This window comes from Drosophila mojavensis, unplaced genomic scaffold (genome assembly GCF_018153725.1).
Source record: "Drosophila mojavensis isolate 15081-1352.22 unplaced genomic scaffold, ASM1815372v1 contig_136, whole genome shotgun sequence".
NCBI lineage: Eukaryota > Metazoa > Arthropoda > Insecta > Diptera > Drosophilidae > Drosophila > Drosophila mojavensis.
The window spans coordinates 8,180,616-8,199,849 of NW_025318667.1; the positions used below are offsets into that span (position 1 = coordinate 8,180,616).

Below are 19,234 nucleotides of genomic sequence, written 5' to 3' on the forward strand. Positions count from 1 at the left end.
TAATAGAAAGGTTTTAATAGAGCAGGAGCAATCCAAATGTTTCCTTTGTGTTGTTCTTTTCTTAATTGTATTTTTTATGTTATGCGTAAGTCGAGAGCAAGCTAATTATTATACGCGAAATAGTATGATAATATATCGTAATAGCAGTAGTAGTACATATCAATTATATTCAGTGGATTCCAAAAGGAAATCCCTTAGTATGAGTCTAGCTCGTATATTCTTTGCCCGATTTCGACCTCCACTCGAGTTTATCATGATAATATAATACATATAACATTATCAAAGTTTTCACGGGAATCCGATAAAAGACTTCTTCAGCTTACCTCGTGTTTTCTCTGCCCGATTTGCGACTCAACTAAATTTTTCAATTCGTTAGAAACACAATTCTTGAACGACATTCAAAACTTTGGGAATTATACTTTATAATAAAAGACTGGTCGATAATAATATGTCTAGCTGAGAGCAAGTCTAGTATCCGATAATGCAATCCATACATACATACACCAGTGGCCATAAAAATACTAGTATTAGTAAGTGATTTGAGAACTGATAGGAAAAAGGAATATTAAAATTTATTCATATTATTATATATTATATTTATTTATCGATATTGAGGCTAAAGCTATACATGTCCAACATTTTGAACTCAGTTGCAATACTATTTTAATGAACATTTTATATAACAAATACTAACACATATATGGTATACACACACGATACGCTTGGTTTTATGTCAAAGACACTCAAAAGCCTTTGCCAGATAAACTTCGGAATGCTAGAAAATTGAATTCGTAAGTCAGGCAAAGAGAGACAGAGAAAATGGTGAGAGAGAGAGAGGGCGAGCAATGGTGTGAAATGCAAAGAAAGAGAACGGAGAACAAAAAGTGAATTAGTGGGCAAACAACTGAAACTAAAAACTAAAACTAAAAACTCAGCAAGATTAATAGGAACACGTAAAATGTAATTATTTTCCTGTACTTGTGCTATTTGTTACTTCGCTACAAAAGGGCGCTAGAAGGGACAAGGACGAGGCGAGGACAGCTACGCACACACACACACAGCGACAGAGATAGAGAGAGAGAGAGAGAGAGCGAGAGAGATAGAGTGGGAAAGAGATGAAGACAGGCAGTCAGACGCGCTCGACTTGACAACTTGGAGCATTTTTCCCAGACACGTTGCTGAGACAGCAGTCAGGACAGAGAGGGATACACACACACATGCAGCACATGTCGCTGCTGGCGTTTAGTGTGCACGTGTATGCGTGTATCTATGCGTCTGTGTGTGTGTGTGTGTAAGTTGTTTCGCCCCAAGTAGTTTTCTTGTGTAATTATAATTGCATAATTTATTTATAATATGATTTTCATGCTGTTTTCCCTCGCACACACACACACACACACGCAGCGAGCACTCCTGGAGCCACAGTTGAGGTTCGTGCTGGGACTAGATGGACGAAGTGGAGCAGCAGCTCTGGCTGCACAGTCAGCGAAGCTCGTGCGTTTTACATTGGTTTAGTTTATGTTTCAGCAAATGCATTGGCAATGCCAATTGCGAGCAAATGGCCACAGTGCCCAACCAGGAGACAGGCCCAGGACGAGCTCAGAACAGGCGCCCCAAGCAGGCAGGCCCAAAAACCTGCCAGAGCCAAGGCCAAAAAGACAGGCAGCAAAGTGCATTTGGGCGCAAGTGAATTGTTTGCCTAAAGAGCGAGAGAGCGATAGAGAGAGACAAAGAAAGAGAGTGCATGTGTGCTGTGTGTGTGTGTGTGGCTCACGTTGCAAGACAACGTGCAAATGCTTCAAGTTCATTAAATTTGGGCATATAAATTTCACTTGGGCCGCAAACCGAAATCGGAGTCAAATGGCTCTGGAGGCATTTGCCAGCATATACATATGCACACCCACACACACACACACCCACACACACACACATGCGAGAATTTGTGTCGGCCACAGCAGTGCAATGTTTGGTTTTAATGAACGACGTGTCGCTGCCATCAGAAGTTGCAGCGATCCTTTGCCAGGATACTCCTCCTGCTGCTGCTCCTCCTCCTGCTCCTGCTGCTGTTGCAACCGGAACTGAAAAATAATGCAATTTATATGAGCCTTTGTGCATAGCTAAAAAAAAAAAAGATGATATGTAAATTCCATCGAATCAACAGAAGAACAACTAAATTCTTATGTCACATATGAATAAATCAAAATTCTGTTTTGCCTTTTAAATTTCTCAATAATTCCAGGAATTCTTAATCAACAGCCAAAGCAATCAACAATTTATGTTTTTGTGGGATTTTAGTTTTTTATACACAACATTTGACAGATGCGACAAAGGAATTGTTGTAACAAAATATTCCAAGTAGCTTAAGGTCCTCTCTCAGGTCAAGTCTTTGAGATTCCGTTGGCGTTGAAATGCTAGATTGCTGTCAGTTCTTGAGCTAGAAATTGGAGGATTGTGCATCATGTATGGCTTAAAGTGAAATCAAAGGAATATTTTTTAATCGTAGTTAAAGAAAAGGTAATTAAACTAATCCTCTGATGTGCTTTGGTTTGAGCAGTATGAAACTAAATGAGAATACAGTGAACACTGTTTAAGATGTATTTATTTATTTTGTTATTTACATGAAATACAGTTTTATAAGAATTATTGTTTTATTAACTACAGCTCTGACTCTGACTCAGACTGAGACTCTAACTCACTTTGGCTCTGGCTCAAACTCAAGCTCAGACTGACTCTGACTCTGACTTCAAGTCACAATTAAATATATGCTGAACCGTTTATGTTTCAGGAGCAAATCCCATTGCACAATTCTTTTCATTTCATTGACAAAAAAAAAAAAAAGAAAAATGTTCGCGCAGCTTTAATTGCTATTAATATGTGGTCAATCAGCTCTCGACTCACACACACACATACAATCTCTCCTCTCTCTCTCCTCCTCCCACGCTCTGAAGTAGCCAAAGCTTATAGGAGGGCAGACTACTCCATGTGTGTGTGTGTGTGTGTGTGCATGTGTGGGTGGCTTACACTTTGTCCTGCCGCTAGCATTATTTGTTTGCATATGCATTGACGTATTTGCCGAGGCCAGCGAAGCGTGTGATTAAATTTAAAATATTTAAGCATATTTTACGCGTTGACTAAAAAACTGCCCATTGACCAAGTGGCGGCTGCCACGCCTCCGCCTATCCCTCACCCCCACCCCATGGCAGGCAGTCTCATGCCAACCCCTTTGACACCCCGCGCCGGCTGCAACAGCAGCAGTTGCCGCACAATGAAAATAATAACAATAAAAAATTAACTGCAAACGGGTAAAAAAAAAAAAAAAAAAAAAATTGCGCGCAAATTAAAAAGAAAACCAAAACGAAAAAAAAGGAAAAATGAAAATACACAAAAATGCAATGAAAATGCGCCATATAAAAATGTAAAAAATGCACGCAAAAAAATAAAAGAAAATGCAGGAAAAAAACAAGCTTAAAAAAATTGGAAAATATAAGCGAAAAAAACCAAAAAGAAAAAGCGTAAAAAATGTAAGCAAACGGCGCTGAAAATGCACAATTGTTTACGGCCACTGGATCGAAGGGGGCGGCGGTGCGAGAGGCCGTGGCAGCGGCAGAGCGAGCGCGCGGAGCAGAGGCTGAGTGAGGCAGGGCAGGGCAGGGCAGGGCTGATAGGCTGAATGGATATGCCCGCGGGCGTTTGTGTCTTGATGTGGGTGTGTGTGTGTGTGTATGTGAGAGTGTGTGTTGGTGTGTGTGTGGCAAAGGCTTGCCTTGTTGTCTGCTAGGCATGTGGAAAATCAGCGCCAGCGAAGCGAGCGACGCGGCAAACAGACAGCCAGAAAGAGAGGCAAAAAGACAAAGGCGAGAAGAAAGACAGAGAGGGAGAGAGAGAGAGAGAGCGCAGTAAGAGGGACAGAAAGAGAGAGAAAAAGACACACACACTCGCACACACTCACACACACACACACATACACAGAGCAGCAGCGCACACAATATGTTTCCAATGTAGCACATTTAATATTAACTTTTCGAATTTATTTTTATTTCCGCTTGGCGCAAATACATTTGCTGCATGTGTGTGTGTGTGTGTGTGCGAGTATGTGTGTGTGCCACATTCATTTCGCTTCATTTCTTGCTTTCTTGCAGGAAATTACAGCATGTAATTTGCATTCAGTTGTAAAGTGAAATGGAATAATTTCACGTTGATGCTGATGGGCGCTCCACAATTTCGCCCGCACCGCTGCCCCATTCAGGCAGCATTCTCCTGCTCTACTTTTCGCTCTGTGTGGTCGATATGTGTGCATGTGTGTGTCTCTCCGTGTCTCTGTGTGTGTCTGTGTATTAATTTCTCAATCATTCAATCATGCATTCTCGCAGGCTTCTCGTTCCTCGTTCAGTTTTGAGTGTGTGAAAAAATTTGACATGCTTTTAACCAGCGACAACAGAAGCGAGAGCCGACGTGTGTATGAGTATCTGTGTGTATGTGTGTGTGCAAAAACGCGGAAGTTGACACTTTCATGTCTAATGGAGAGGCTCGGGCAAAGCGGAAACAGCAGCAGCAGCCGCCGCCGCCGTCGCCGTCGCCGTGTGATGAGAGAGTCCTCAACTACAGCCACGGACGACTACAGCTCAGAGCCCCACTCACACTCCCAGTGCCATCCCCACTCTCGCCTCTATCTCTCTCTCTCTCTCTCTCTGCCCCTCTCCTTCTCAGCAGCTCCATCGCCAAGTCAATAGCTTTCTGTGGGTCGCATGGGAAAAAACAAATTTGAATAGTATTCACTCGGCGTATTTTCTTCCCATTCCTTTTGTGCGCTGCGAAGAGAAGGAAATATTTAGTGAGATCTATCGGTACATATCGAATATGTTGAATACCAATACATACATGAATAATGCATACAATACGAGGCTGCTTGCTAGCGGGATTTATCGATAAGGGCATAAGTTCATTGGCGATTTTTATCGATTCATTGGCAGCTGCATCTATCGATAATCGTTTCTCGCTCTCCTTCTCTTGCTGTGCGCCTCCGTCCGTCTTTTTTTTTCTCTTTTACTCTCTAGAGCGATTGTCTCTTCGCTCCACTCTCTCCATCTATCGGGCTCTCCCATTTCTTCTAGTTTTAGTCTACCACGCTATCTGTCTCTGTCTATTTGAACTACTCTTTGTATCTCTCTCTCTCTCTCGCTGTCATTTTCATAGTCATTCAGCATTCAGCTCTCTCTATTTATATTTGCATTCTTCGCTATATCTATCTTTCTTTCCTTTACTTTTTTCTTGTCTTTAATCCCCATTTTTTATTTCTTACTCTCTCTTTCATTTTCCCTTCCTCTATCTCTCTTTCTCTCTCCCTCTACAAAATATAGCTACATATGTATATGTATATGTATATGTATAGAGAGAGAGAGAGAGAGAGAGAGAGAGAGAGAGATCAGAAAAAGATGGATAGAGAAGGAGACCATCCATCTTTTTCTGATATCAGACTTATCCCCTCTCTCTCTCTCTCTCTCTATACATATATATATATAGGTACAGTTTTGTCTTTCCGTCACTCTTTCACTTCCCACTTCTTTCATTCTCCCCCTCTCTCTAACTATCCCTCATTCTCTGCTTCCGCTCGATTCCTCTTTTTCTCATAGGTACATATATATCCTGGTCACTCTTTCTCTCATTGTATTCTATTTCAACTTTCAATTAGTAAATCCATCTATAAAATATCTCCGCCAATCTAAGTTCGCCTCACACATTCAGTCATTCGCTTAAATATCCGTCAATATGTCAATATTTCGCATTGACGCTGGCAGCGCAGTTGCAGCTGTTGCTGTTGCTGTTAATAATGAATGAAGTGCAACGAGTTGGCGTATTAAATGCGGCGTTGAGCTCAACAACAGCAGCAACAACACAAACAGGAACCGTAAAGCTGACTCCGGCAATTGCTCTTGATCTTGCGCCGCTTTCACGCCCATTTTCCGTTCCCAGCTCCTCGCTGGCCAATCCCCAGCCCAGGTCGGGATACAGGCAGCAGGACATTGGAAGCTGCCATTGTTTTATTCGTATACCCTGGACACATGCAGAGACTGGGTATGCTGCATGCCAGTAAATGAACTGCAATCTAGTTTGGAGTGGGACACGTCTGTCTGTGGTCTCTTCTCTATATAATGAGAGTAGTATCCCTCCCTTATCAATGACTTCTTCATTATAACCAACATATAGTCTCGCCTCATCAAGTGCTGCTGCTGCCAGGTGATGATTCCGCATCGGATTGGCCTATGCACATTCGCTCAGTGCCGCGTACATCCATTTGTAATTCCACTAAAAAATGCAAAGAGCGGAACGGCACGGCAGAGAACCATTGCATTCCATTCAATCATTAAATATTCCAACAGCCATTCGATACACTCACTCAGCGCATCTACTCACTGCAACTGCAACACGTTGCACTCGCTCCTTGAGTCCATTCACTGTTTGCTCCTCTTATTGTGATCAATCAAAGGAAAGCTCAGTCGCTGTCGTCTGCTGGAGGCAGATATCATCGATCCACCCAACAGCTCTACCGCTTAAGAAAGGAACCCCTATAAGAAACGTACACAATAAGATTACTCCAGACACTATCCAAAATCACCTTCCAGTACTCTAAGGAATAAGTGAAGTGACAAACGTTGCAGCTGCCGGCTAGGCGAGACGAACATCGAGCAGAATCCATGCATCTATTCATCTGAGATTTACAATGTCCATCGATGTCATCGTGGGGTCGGAGATGCAGGCTTTCAATTCCCTCAGTCAAATCGGACGAAATGGGATCTGCGATAAGTTAAGTTTGCGGTAGAGCATCTGCTTTGATATAGAGACAAATAGATATTACCTCATTTTGAGTCAAGTCTAAGACAGACCTATGAAAGCTGCCACCTTAGCTTGATATCAGCTAATTTTATATGAGCTTCACAAACTTTAACTCTCAAATCTTAACTAAAATTGTGAAATTCATTCATTTGTTTATTTTATTTATTGTTTAACTTGTTAAAATTTCTCAACACCGAAAGCAGTGCTGTCGATTTGGCTATTTTCCGTCACTTCTGTTGCGAAAGCGGCTGGCGGGAATAGCTATATAATATTATAATATAATATTTGTATATTTTAATATATATTATTTTATTTATTTTTTGTATACTATTATAATATGATATTGGTTTATATTATTATATTATTATATAATATTATTATTATTATTTTTATTTTTATTTTATTGTTTTCATTCGATACGAAAGCAACTTGCTGCGCTTCTTCTTCTTCGTCTTCTCCTTCTTCTTCACTTTCTTATTGGCTCAGATAGTAAGATCGAACATATACATAACGATGGCAGAGAGAGTGATATTCCCATTCCTAAAATGATTTTTAATTATAATATAATTATTTATAATATAAATTGAATTGGAGGTATAGTATTTTTCCAAATCCAATCCAAATCGCATTAATTCATGATTGTCAATCCTAAGCTTTACACTATCGCTTTACACTATCGCAAATACATATCCTAATATGGCAAGGCAAAGCTTTGCTATTGGGGAGGCCATATGAGAGGTAGCTAGAGTGCTCAAGTGAGCGAAATGATTGGGAACGTATTGGGACTCCCTAGAGATCAATAGATCAATAGAGAGCAATAAAAAATCACAGTTCACATCAAATTAGCTTTTCTTTCGGGAGTTAGCTTTTTTCTGGCCTGTTCAGTTGGTAGCCCTGGCCTATGGCAGTTAGAAGCATTGATCTACACTACACTGCTGCTATTTCGATAACCGATAGCACTAAAGACGCTTTCCAGAATTTTCAGTTTCAGTTTGTGCTTGACATTCGTCTTACAAACTGTGAGTTTGCAGGAAAGTAAGGAAAAAATTTGTTTTCTCGACTTGACTTTCATGATGGATTCCCTATTGGACAATATGGTAAGTTTAGTGTGGAGAAGAAGGGGTTTTCTCTAATATATACCATATTTCTGGCAATTAAGTTGCGTTGCTTGCCCATTTCGGACGAACTCTGCGAGAACCCCTATCGCATGTGCGACATCTGCTACGAGGACGGGCCCGAGAATTGTCCGTATCTGGCGGAGTACGCCGTACATCCGTGGTGCGCAGAGACTGAAGATGACCCTCGCAGCGCATCGTTGCCGCTGCCACTGCCGCCGCCACCACCGCCACCGCCGCAGCAGCAGCCGGCACCACCGCCACCACCACCACCACAGCCGGCACTGCCGCCACCAGAGCCGTCGGCTTCGGTCACTGACGAGGACATCGATGAGATGGAGGCGGCTATAGCCGAATATGAGCTGGTACTGCTGGGTACCTCCGGCACTAGCCGTGATATCTAGGATCTTGGATCTGCAGCAGGAATGATTGGCCTAACTTATTGTTCGAGCTGAGCAAGCGCAGCTATTTCACTGGAATTAATAAAGTTATAAGAGCCAACTGAATTTGATTTCTTGAGAGTGATAGAGAGAGAGAGGAAGTGTGTGTGAGAGAGAGAGAGTAGATCTGGCTGGAAAGAAATTTACAATTGAGCGGGCCAACATGCTCTTTTGAGCAGAGCTTTTTGAAAGTGTGTGTGTGACAAAGTTGAGCTGTTTGATAGTGTGTGTGTGTGTGTGTGCGTGTGACAAAGTAGAGCTGTTTGATAGTGTGTGCGAGAGACAGGCTGGAATGGAATTTGCAGTCGAACGGCAAGAAGAAGCTGCTCAGAGCAGAGCAGACAGGCTGGAATGACTTGGCGACTCTCGAGTGGTGCTCTTTGACAGTGTGTGTGTGTGACAAGGTAGAGTTGACCTGTTAGCAAGTGTGTGTAAGTAGAGTAGTGCAGCCTAAAATTATATTTCCAATTAAGTTCGGAAACGAAGAGCTGTCTGATATTATGTATGTGTGTGCGAGTAGAGCAGACAGGCTGGAATAACTGGAAGAAGAACTGTCTCGACTTTGATAGTGTGTAGAAGAGTAGAGCTCTTTGCAAGTGTGTGTCCTCAGAATAGGGAAGACAGGCTGGAAGGGAATTTGCAATCGAGCGGCAAGAAGCAGCCCCTCGGCTCTCGAGTAGTGCAGACTGGAATAAGTGGAAGAGAACCGCCTCGACTTTCCAGTAGAGCCCGTTGATAGTCTGTGAGAGAGCAGAGCAGAGCGGAGCAGATCAGTCAAGTTGGAAGGGAATTTTCAATTGAACGGGACTCTGCATTTCCCGGCACGTCATGAAAATGAAATGAAATCTTGTTTGCAAATTCCACGCGGCGCAGCTAATGAGGTTCGCCTGCATGTCTTGGGTACAGTTGCGTTCCCTTTTGACTAGTCGCTGTCATTTTTGGGCAAAAACATGAGCGTGCACGTGTGTGTGTGTGTGTGTGTGTGTGCGTGTGTGTGTTTCAATTTGATGGAGATTCGTGTCGGTTTCAGTGTGGTCATTGCCGCAAATGTTTTGCTTAACACCTTCACGTGATTCCGGCATTTATTAAATTGTTTTGTACTTTGTTGCCATTTCCGTTCGCGCTGCACGAGACCCCGAAACATGCGACGTGACAAATGATGAGGCAAAGGCAAGGCGAGCGAGAGGCTGGGCGACCAGGTGGGCTGTGAGTGTGTCTGTGTGTGTGTGTGTGTGGCTTGCACAATAATGAGGCATATTTACAAATGCATTGCGCTGGCAACGCCCCGAACTGAGCTCTATCTCTCGGCGGCTCCGAGCGGCGGGTGGCAAATTTGTATTTTAAATTATGCGCATCTCTTGGCGGGGCCAGGTGGAGGTGGGCGTGCGGGGAGGTGGGCGCGGCTCGGCAGCTTGCTGTTGCCCACAGGGACCACGTCCTGGGAGACATCCAGCGGCGTGTTTTAAAATGCGACGCATGACTTTCATTTCACGTTTGTTTACTTCGCATGCGGCCGCGTGATTTTCCTAGCGAGCGGGAGAGAGAGAGACGGGCTGAGCTGGGACTATGTGTGCGACGGGCGATGTGTGTGTGTGTGTGTGTAAGTGAGGGGGGTTCTGGGCGGGGAGCGCTTGGGGTTACAGGTCGCGGCACGGCGCGGCACGTGTCAACAGTTGGTAATGGGTTTTTAAGGCGCCGCAACGTATGCTACAGTTCCTTGGCTTCAACTTTTGTTTCAATTACCGTTACCTGTTACCCAGCCACCGCCACGCCCCAGCTGCCCCATGCCCCCGCGCTCGTGACCCGCAGGCAACGCATTTTTATGACTCAAAAGCGTGTTCATAATGCGAGCTACTTAGTACGTGTCCAGTGTTGCACAACGCACACGCACACCCAACTTGGCCATACTGTTGCAATTCAACAATGTGGCAACACTCACCGCCTGGCCTTTGCTCTGATTTTCGATATTTCTATTGAGCTTTGCCAGCTGTGAACTAAACGAGACTCGCTTTTCCCTTCAACTGTTTCTTTCACTGATTCTCTCTATTCTCGATTCTCGTTGTGCTGAGCTTGCTGTCCATTGAAGTAATAAACAGGCTGCTTGAGCTGGAACTGAGGTTGCCCTTCATAAACTGAGAATCAAATGGAAACTGGATTCGATTTATTCACTGGATTGCTGGAGAGCTCTGTTGTGGAGCATCTCATTTCTCTTTTTCTCTGACTCTTTATAATCTCAATGCTATTCTCTTTTTACAGAATTGATCAGCATGCATCTGGTGAACTTATAAAACGAGACGAGAATCAAATGGAAACTCGATTGGCTTTATTTACTTCTTAGTCTGGAGCTGAGTCCAGGACCCGGTCTTGTAGTACCCCATAAGAGACACCTCTTTCTCTTTGCCTGTTATCTCAACTCTGTTCTCTGGATTGCATTTATTCACTGGATTGCTGTAAGACTTTTGGGTACCTGTACTAGCTGTAGCTAACTCCGCTATTCTTCATCTTCTCATTCTTTCATTCATTGCAGAGCTTAAATATTTTCTTTCGACACATTCAATTTGACTGGGACAAGTAGCAGAGCGTCTGCTTAAGCACTTGCAGTAGAGTCTATAATTTGGGCATGAATTAATTTGCCATGTGGAGCGAGAGGGGATCATCAACTAATGAAATGGGAACTGTGAAAGCAAACAAGGTCTCGCCTACAAGCAGACAATTAATACACAGCTCGTCTCTCTCTCTCTCTCTCTCTCTCTCTCTCTCACTCACTCTGCGCGTATCAATAATAATTGTAATAGTTGAATGTTGAATGCCGCATGAATAGGACAGCAGGAGGAGGAAGTGGAGGAGGAGGAGGAGGAGAAGCTGTGTGAGGTGGGGATGGTGTCCAATGAATAAATCAAAGTTGTTGCCACAACTAAGTGCACTCCGAGTGCCATTAATAATGCCCGCTGGCCATTGGCATTTCGGCAGCAGCAGCAGCAGCAGCAGCAGGCAATCGGGGTCAGTGCATAACCCGGTTACACTGATCCCCCCCGCCCTCTCTCTCTCTCTGTCCCACTCTATATATATTTATTTATACATGTATATGTACATGTATTTGTATATGTTATGTCTGTCTGTCTAGCAGCACCCTCCCGCCCCCTGGCCAGGTAGCTCTCGCTGCCTGCATATACATATTGCATGTGGCCTAATGCCGAACGATTAAAGCCAAGTTAGCCAAAGCTCTCGTGTGCTCGTGTCATGCATTTTTCAAAGGCAACGCTTGTGTCCAGCACACCGACATTAATATTAAACAATAAATACCAACAAGTAGCCAAGCAGACAGCAGAGTGAGAGTTAGAGAGAGAGAGAGATAGAGGGAGAGGGAGATATGGGATTTTAGGTTCCCAAAGTGCTCGCTGGCATAAATGCATCGTCAATTAATGTAAATTAAAGGGAAAACCAAATTCCATTTCCGTTTTAACAAGACACTTAATTACATAAGTGAATGGACACACACACACATAGTATATTTGCTGTATGTGTGTGTGTGTGTGTGTGTGTGTGTGTGTGTGTGTGTGTGTGTGTGTGTGGCTGCTAGCAACTATGTTTAGAATTTACTTAACAAGATGACGACAAGAAGTGCCCGAGTTATAGACCATTACGGACAATATAGACACATGCAGTTGGCATTCATGCATATTACTCATACGCCATGTGCCGCACACTCACACACACACACACACACACACACAGAGGGTGCTCACTCTTAAACAGGCATTCAGACATTTTAGTTGCAGCCCTCGCTTTGGCTGCTCCTGTCCCGACTGCAGTTTCAGCTCCTGCTCCAGCTCCAGATCCAGCTTCAGCTTCAGTTTGGGCTTCGGCTTTGTCAGGTATTTGCATTTGCATTTCGCATTTGCGAGTTTGTAATTAAGTTTCAAGTGCAATTCGAGTTTATCGGCATCAGCCATTCCATATCTATGTAGCTTTGCCTCTCCCTCTCTCTCTCTCTCTCTCTCTCTCTCTCTTCTCCTCTCGCTGGTTATCTCGAGCGCTGCGTGTGTGTGTGCTTGTAATCCTGCCAATTTGACTAACTCAACTTGTAATAGTCGGGTACTCATGCATTTTTAATACCCTGCATACGTTGAAATGACACTAATGGGTATCCCAAGCCTAGGCTGTGCTTCAGGCATTCACAACATAAGTTTCTATATTAAATATTATTTTATTAGCCTCTATAGCCTTGTTCAATGGGGAATTCTTAGAGCTTTATGCTCAGCTACTTTTATAATACTCATATATGAACTGCTCTATGTGCATATTTAGTATTTACTATAAAGACGTTCAAGTCTCTCATAATGAAAAGGGGTATCTGCTAGTCGAGCATGCCTGGTCACATAGCCACAACAATCCACTGCCAAAGTGGAAACCTTCAAACGCATTTTATTGTCGGATACTATTTTAATATTTGCCACAAAATTGTTGTTTCTTGTTTTAGCTAATTGTTGTAGCTGTAGTTGTTGTTGTTCTTGTTGCTATTTAATTATCTGGGGCATACGAGTGGCAGCAAATGAAATTGATCACATACGAGTAAGAGTGCGAGTGCAGAGAGAGAGAGAGAGAGAGAGAGCTGCTAGCCAAGTGCCAATAGTCAAAATATGTAAATTAGTCAATAATTCTACAGCTGCTAATCAACCAGGAAAACACCAAAGCTCGAGTGCAAAGCATCTTCAACGTGAATCGAGACGGCAGCTGGATGAAGGTATTCCCAATTAGACATAAATAATATGTGAGGAGTTTTGTCTATTTCATTATAGTTGGCATAAGCTTATATTAATATCAAGGTATTGCTCAGGTAAGAGAGGAGGAGCCATGGATGGGTAGAGAATAGAGCATAGAGCATAGTGAATAGGTAAGGTTGAGTGGCTCATCAGGAATTCTGTGACATGCGAAAAAATGGAAACAGAAATTAAATATTAAATATTTTCTTTATTCATTATATAATTCTGCTTTTCATTAGCAACGGGATTTAGAGTAGTATACCCATACATATTCCATATTGCCAAATTTGTCCATCATTATCTCAAGATTGGAATCTCTAGCAATTGGATCATCCAAGTGTGATCTAGATAACCCAATGAATGCGACTTTCTTCAACTTTTCAAATACAGTTACAAAGCGAATCAATACACCTACTCTATATATCATGTAGCAACCACCTATCGGTATAAATCGAGTGCATTTCATTTGCACTCATTAATTTGCGTGCACTTTTGTGGCACACGCATAAAAATCAAAAATTGCTGCATTAATAATTATCAAAGAACTATTATGATTTATTGTTATTGTATTATTTATTCGGTGCGAGTTATGAGAATTTATGGATAACCATTAACAGTTATCGCATGCACTGCGAGCGACAGCGAGAGCACAGCTAACTCTTTCAATGTGCACTTCCAGTGGGGGGCGTGGCCACGCCTCATGCAATTTGTAGCCTGGTCACAAACCAATGGAAGTGTGTTTATAGCAAGCGTTTTATGGCTGAGCTAGCAAAGAGACAACAAGAGAGAGAGAGAGAGAGAGAGAGAGTGATAGGGAAGCAAAGTAATGGAGAGGGTGAGATTGAGAGAGAGAGAAGAAAGAGAGAGTTTTCCGAATACTCTGAAATTTTATTATTATTAATTGTACTGCTAATTATTTGTAAGCCTTCATTATGGGAGTAGGAACAGTGAATATGAAACACAAAATGAAGACAACTCTCTTTTTTGCATAGGTACGAAGCTAGTTATGGAGCCCTTTTCCTATTGAATAATTTGTGGAACCCTATGAAAGTGAAACGAATTTGAAAGCTGATCAAAATATTTGTAGGGATTAGTATAATATATCTCTGTTCGAATAACAAACTGAATTATGCAAACTATTGGGTCGTTCACTAAGTAAGGCTTCAAGAGGCCTTCCAGGACGTGGTGCAGTCTCAAGATTGAAATTGCCGGAACGACATTTTGCAATCAAATTTTGGCTACATTTTATCCGTACACATCGCATAATTTTCGCCTTGCTCGAACTGCATTTTTGCCCTATCGATAGTAAAGCGTTACCAGGCTCTGCTTAAAGTGATCAACAATAAAAATGAACACATTTTGCAACTTTACTTTCTTGTTCCATTTCCAAAACGTTTTGCGGGCCAGCAAATATGCGAGCCAATTGCAAATGTCTAAAACTTGGCCACAAAATGCAAATGCTGCGAATTCGCTTAAACGATTTTGATTACTTAAACGCAACAGCAACAGTAGCAGCAGGAGCAGGAGTAGAAACAGGAGCAGCAGGAGCAGGAGCGGCGGCAACGGCAATAAAAGTAATAATAAACAAAAAAATAGTCGAAAAACGAAATGGGCAGAAAATACAAATAAATAAAGCATTCATTATATATACATATATATGTATATATATATATAAATATATCTATGTATATACATACAATACATATATATTTCCGGCGCTGTTGCATGCAACAACTGCCCCCAGCTCCACATGCTCATCGCGATGATGATGATGATGATGGCGATGGCAATCGAGATGATGATGATGATGATGATGATTATGATTATTATTATTATTTTGGCTCCGGTCTTTCGGTCTTTGTCTTTGGGTTTGTCTTTGGCTTTTCCGTCTGCTGCATTTGCAATGGAAATGCCCCGCCCCCTGCCGACGCAAGCGAAATGCATTTTAAATGCGACTTTTTCCCCCGCATACGAAATGCGAAATGTGAAAATGCAGCAACGCTTACCCCATTACAATGCGGGCCTTCTCCCCCACTAGCAGCCACAGCTGCCGCTCACTCCTCCCCCCACCGCCCCTCCGGACTCCCTGCTGCCGCTGCCCACTTAAAAGTCGTTGACAATTTGGCGTCGACGATGAAAATAAATAAATAGGCAAAAGCCCAAAACGCGGCTACAGCCAACGCAAGAGCCCACTCGTATTACTTTCCCCGCCTCCTGCCAGCTGCCTGCTGCCTGCTGCCTCCTGCCTGCTGCTGCCACCCCTGACCATCTGCCTCACTCGCATTCATCTGCCTCCCCTCCTCCCCCTGGCAGCCATTGCAGGCATGCAAATATTTAGATTAATGCAAGACTTTTGCAACAAAATACGCGACGCGCATATTGCCAAACAAAATTTTTATTTATGCCATGCAGTGGGCGTGGCCAATGGGCCCGCAGCGCGGGGAGTTGAAGGTGTGGCAGTAGTTGGCCACGATTGCTTGTGTCTGGCCAAGGCACTTGATGACAAAAATTCGTAATCTTCTTTTTCCGCTTGCTGTCAGCTCTCAACTCGAAGGACTTTGCCTATGCAAAACTATATATACGGGTGGGGGGGCCGTGAAGCCTAGCTTCAGCTTTAACAAATCTTAGAGTATGAGCCTTGATTGGCCTAAGAAGGCAATGAGTGGAGAAGACTGCCTGAATTACATCTTAGATATGGAGTCGAGCGAGACTATAGAACAAGGAATAAGTCTAGAACATTTCCGTGAACTCGATAGATCTTCTTAGTACTGAAAAGTAGTATCCGATCTATAGAGACTTACCTGAAATTTCTGTGATTTCCTTAGAAATCCTGTGTGAGAAATTCCATATGCAAATGTTTTTATAGGGTATTTAATGCAGATTATTCCCATGGCCACCAAATTGACTTCTTCGAGTGCTAACCAAATGCGAGGCTTAAAAAGTTTTCCGACAGCAGCTACATATAGTGACGGTGCTACGGCTTTCAATTCGGATTCTATTAAATCGGGACAGTAACTGAATTCAATGAACAGCAGGAAATTTTCAGACTAGAGGCAAACTGCCCATTGATTGCCTGCTAGTTGGATGGTTGGGTGGTTTGCTGGTTTTGGTGGTTGGGTGGCTTGGTGGCGACATCATAGTTGCAAACGGTTGCCGTAGCTTTTTGGCCGCTGCGTCTATATGTCAAATTAATTGATGACCAATTTGCGTTTTCAATTAAAAGCAGCGCACACTTTTTGCGCAGATACGATTTCAGTTTTGTCTCGCATACCTTTTTCTTTTCCCCTCTTTTTTCAGTTTGCCCTTTTTTATGCATACCCTACCAATGACAGAGAGCCGAGGGTAGTTGCCGTTAGCTGGCAAGCTATTGGTGTAGAGATACGCTAACTAAATATACAAAAAGTAGTAGAAAGTAGTAGAATATGCTTTGCATTGATGTTGAACTGGGATACTTCAGGATGTAAAAAGTAGGAAAAAGTAGTTGAAGTTCTTTAAGAACTTGCTATATCTTTTTTTCAGCTATATAGAATTAGTCTACGGCAAAAGGTAGTAGAAAGTACTGAAAAATTAGTAGTTTAATAGACTTTTTCTCATTATGTCTACATCGAAAGATAATGACAAAAAATTTTATAAAAGAGTAAGTATAAGGAATTATTTCTCATTCTATCTAGAGGTTGACTTACTCATAAGGTAGTAGGAAGTAATAAAAAGTAGTACATACTGAATCTGCTTGAGTTGATTTCATTTTATCGAACTTGATAACGACAAAAAGTAGTAGAAAGTGATAAAAGGAATAGGGAATTTGTTTTCTCTGATTTTATCTCCTTCTAGGTACATAGAATAAGATTGCTATACAAGGTAGTAGGATATAGTAGTACGTAATCTGCTCACTTTATATCAGTTAAGCTCTATAGAGTAAGACTTTTGATTTAGTAGTAGAAATAAGTACAAAAATAGAATGGACAATTGTCTGAAATAGAAAGTACTAAAAGGTCTTCTAGATTCGACTCAATAACTGGACTACTAAATATGGCAGTTGAGAGTAATAAAAGAGTAGTAAAAGTAGTAGAAAAATAATCTTCTTGAACAACTTTTGTTTAGCTTTTTTTCGAGTCAATTTTCGTTAGCTCCGCTTGCTAAATTCTCTCAGCTCTCTCTTGGTGTTGACAGGGTAGCTGCTAGTCGGACATGCCCAGCGACGGGACGGTGCTTTCTCACTTGTTTTGTTACTCATTTTTGGCTGCTGTTGTCGCGAACGGTTTTCAGCACGGAAATTGCCCCTTTTGGCAAAAGCGATGAAGTGCAGCCGCAGACGTGGGCAACGCATGGAGCGTTTATCCTTGTACGCGTCCTTCTCGTCACTGGAGTCATTCCATTGAATTGTGTTATAATGCAAAAAGCTCTTTGCTTTGGCCTCCATCGCGGACGTTAGTTGGCTCCGCCCGTCCCCGTCCCCGTCTCCGTCTCTCTTTTCGCCCGGCGATTGTGAATGTGATTCCGTTTCGAATTCTGGCTCCGATTTCGTTTCGCCTCTCCCTCTTCCCCGTCTCCTCCTCCCGCCCATCGAATGCTGCATATGTGACTGATGTGGGCGTGGTCGCGCTCAATGGCAAAGCTTAACAGCGTTTCTTTAATTAAGTTGAACAATTTGTAGCCAGTTGTCGACATAATAGACTTTTGGGCATTTCACTGTCGAACCTTTTCCACACACAGACACCGGAACAAATTCCATGGAATGTCATTGAACCAGACTCGACTATATATATATATACATATATATATATATGTATATCGAATGTAAATCTATATATTTTGATACCGATTCGAATCGGTAAACAGAATCCAATTTGAGAAATTTAGGAAATTCTATTAGCTCTAGAGTAGGTCAAGTCCTAAGTGGATAGGATCTCTGCTGTCAGGCTGTTAGCCTTGTATATTACTGCGATTAGTTCTGCTCCAAATCATATTCAAGCTGCCATTGGCTTATTCCCCATCAAATTGCCAGCGAAAACTAGAGTTTTGACTACCTGTTCTGCTCGAGGCAATGCCTAATTGTAGTAGAGGCTAAGCCACGGCAGCGTTTCACCTGCCAAATGAAACGTCAAATGGGATTAGAGCAATGCGATTGCAAATTTATCGACATTAAGAAATGAAGTGAAGAAGCAGTAGGAGGAGGAGGAGGAGAAGGAGAAGGAGAAGGAGGAGGAAACAGAAAAGCAGCTGCCGGCTTCATTAGACGACAGACTGGCGGGCCCTTTCTCAGCTAGTTGCTGTGCCCTCAAAGTTCAAGTGGCAGCAACTACACAAAATGCTCTTAGATCTATGTGTATGTGTCTGTGTGTGTGTGTCTGTGTGTGTGTGTGTGTGTGTGTGTGTATGGGCATGTTAAGGACATCGCCAAATGAAGTGACAAGCAACTTAACGCATTTAAATTAATTAAAAATGTGCTTAAGATGTTTTCGACTTGGCGCAGTAGATGGCAACAAAAGGCCGAGCCGAGCCGAGTCGAGTCGAGCCAGGCCAGGCCAAGACTGTCGCTGACAACGGTAGACGCGTAACAACAGCGCCAACAACAACAGCAACAACAACAACAACAAGTGTCTTGCAACTGGCAGCTGTAATTAGACAATTCACTCGCCACTCGCCACTCGAGTCTCAGGCCCTGTTTTGGGTTTTAGTTGCGCATCAAAAAAGGAAAAAAAAAAAAAAGAAAATGGGGAAAAATAAAAGGAAAACGAAATCTTCCTCGCTTTTCTTATTTGTTGTTGTTGACGGCACAGATTGAAGCCGCGCCGCATTGGCGGTAAAGTTTTGCAACAGCGTCACGGAACTTTGTGTGGGAGCGTTTAGGTGTAGAGCCCTCGGACTGGTGCGAGCCCGGCGACCCCCGCAACAACCACCATCCCCCCTCCCCACGCCCAACAAAGCCTCATTGTCACTTGAGAGCGAGCGAAGTGCAAAAGTGTTTTAGCCTTGCTTTTGCCTTCTTAGCGCATCGACTTTTAAGTAGTTGCCACACGCCCAAACGCCCACACACAAAGGGCCGACAGCGGGGAGGTGGAGGGAGGCGTGGCACACAAGTCGTTCG

At 42.9% G+C, this 19,234-nt stretch overlaps 1 protein-coding gene and 1 long non-coding RNA gene across 2 annotated transcripts; both read left to right on the forward strand.

Annotated features, from left to right (window-relative positions):
* Nucleotides 1-7,759: 7,759 nt before the first annotated feature.
* Nucleotides 7,760-8,449, forward strand: LOC116804558 (small proline-rich protein 2E-like). Its single transcript, XM_032732665.2, has 2 exons — nucleotides 7,760-7,925; nucleotides 7,988-8,449. Exons 1-2 carry the CDS (start codon nucleotides 7,899-7,901, stop codon nucleotides 8,345-8,347), a joined length of 387 nt encoding a protein of 128 aa, XP_032588556.1. The 5' UTR covers nucleotides 7,760-7,898; the 3' UTR covers nucleotides 8,348-8,449.
* Nucleotides 8,450-10,376: 1,927 nt separating this feature from the next.
* Nucleotides 10,377-13,317, forward strand: LOC122757832. Its single transcript, XR_006358005.1, has 3 exons — nucleotides 10,377-10,833; nucleotides 10,911-11,075; nucleotides 13,050-13,317. It is a non-coding gene; the product is annotated as an uncharacterized LOC122757832 (long non-coding RNA).
* The last annotated feature ends 5,917 nt before the right edge of the window (nucleotides 13,318-19,234 follow it).

What these genes read in the sequence shown, in the direction of transcription:
- LOC116804558 (XM_032732665.2), top strand. Translation starts at nt 7,899, where the DNA reads ATGATGGATTCCCTATTGGACAATATG. An exon ending in ATTCCCTATTGGACAATATG is followed by an intron (nt 7,926 to 7,987) that starts GTAAGTTTAGTG and finishes CTGGCAATTAAG; the next exon opens with TTGCGTTGCTTGCCCATTTC.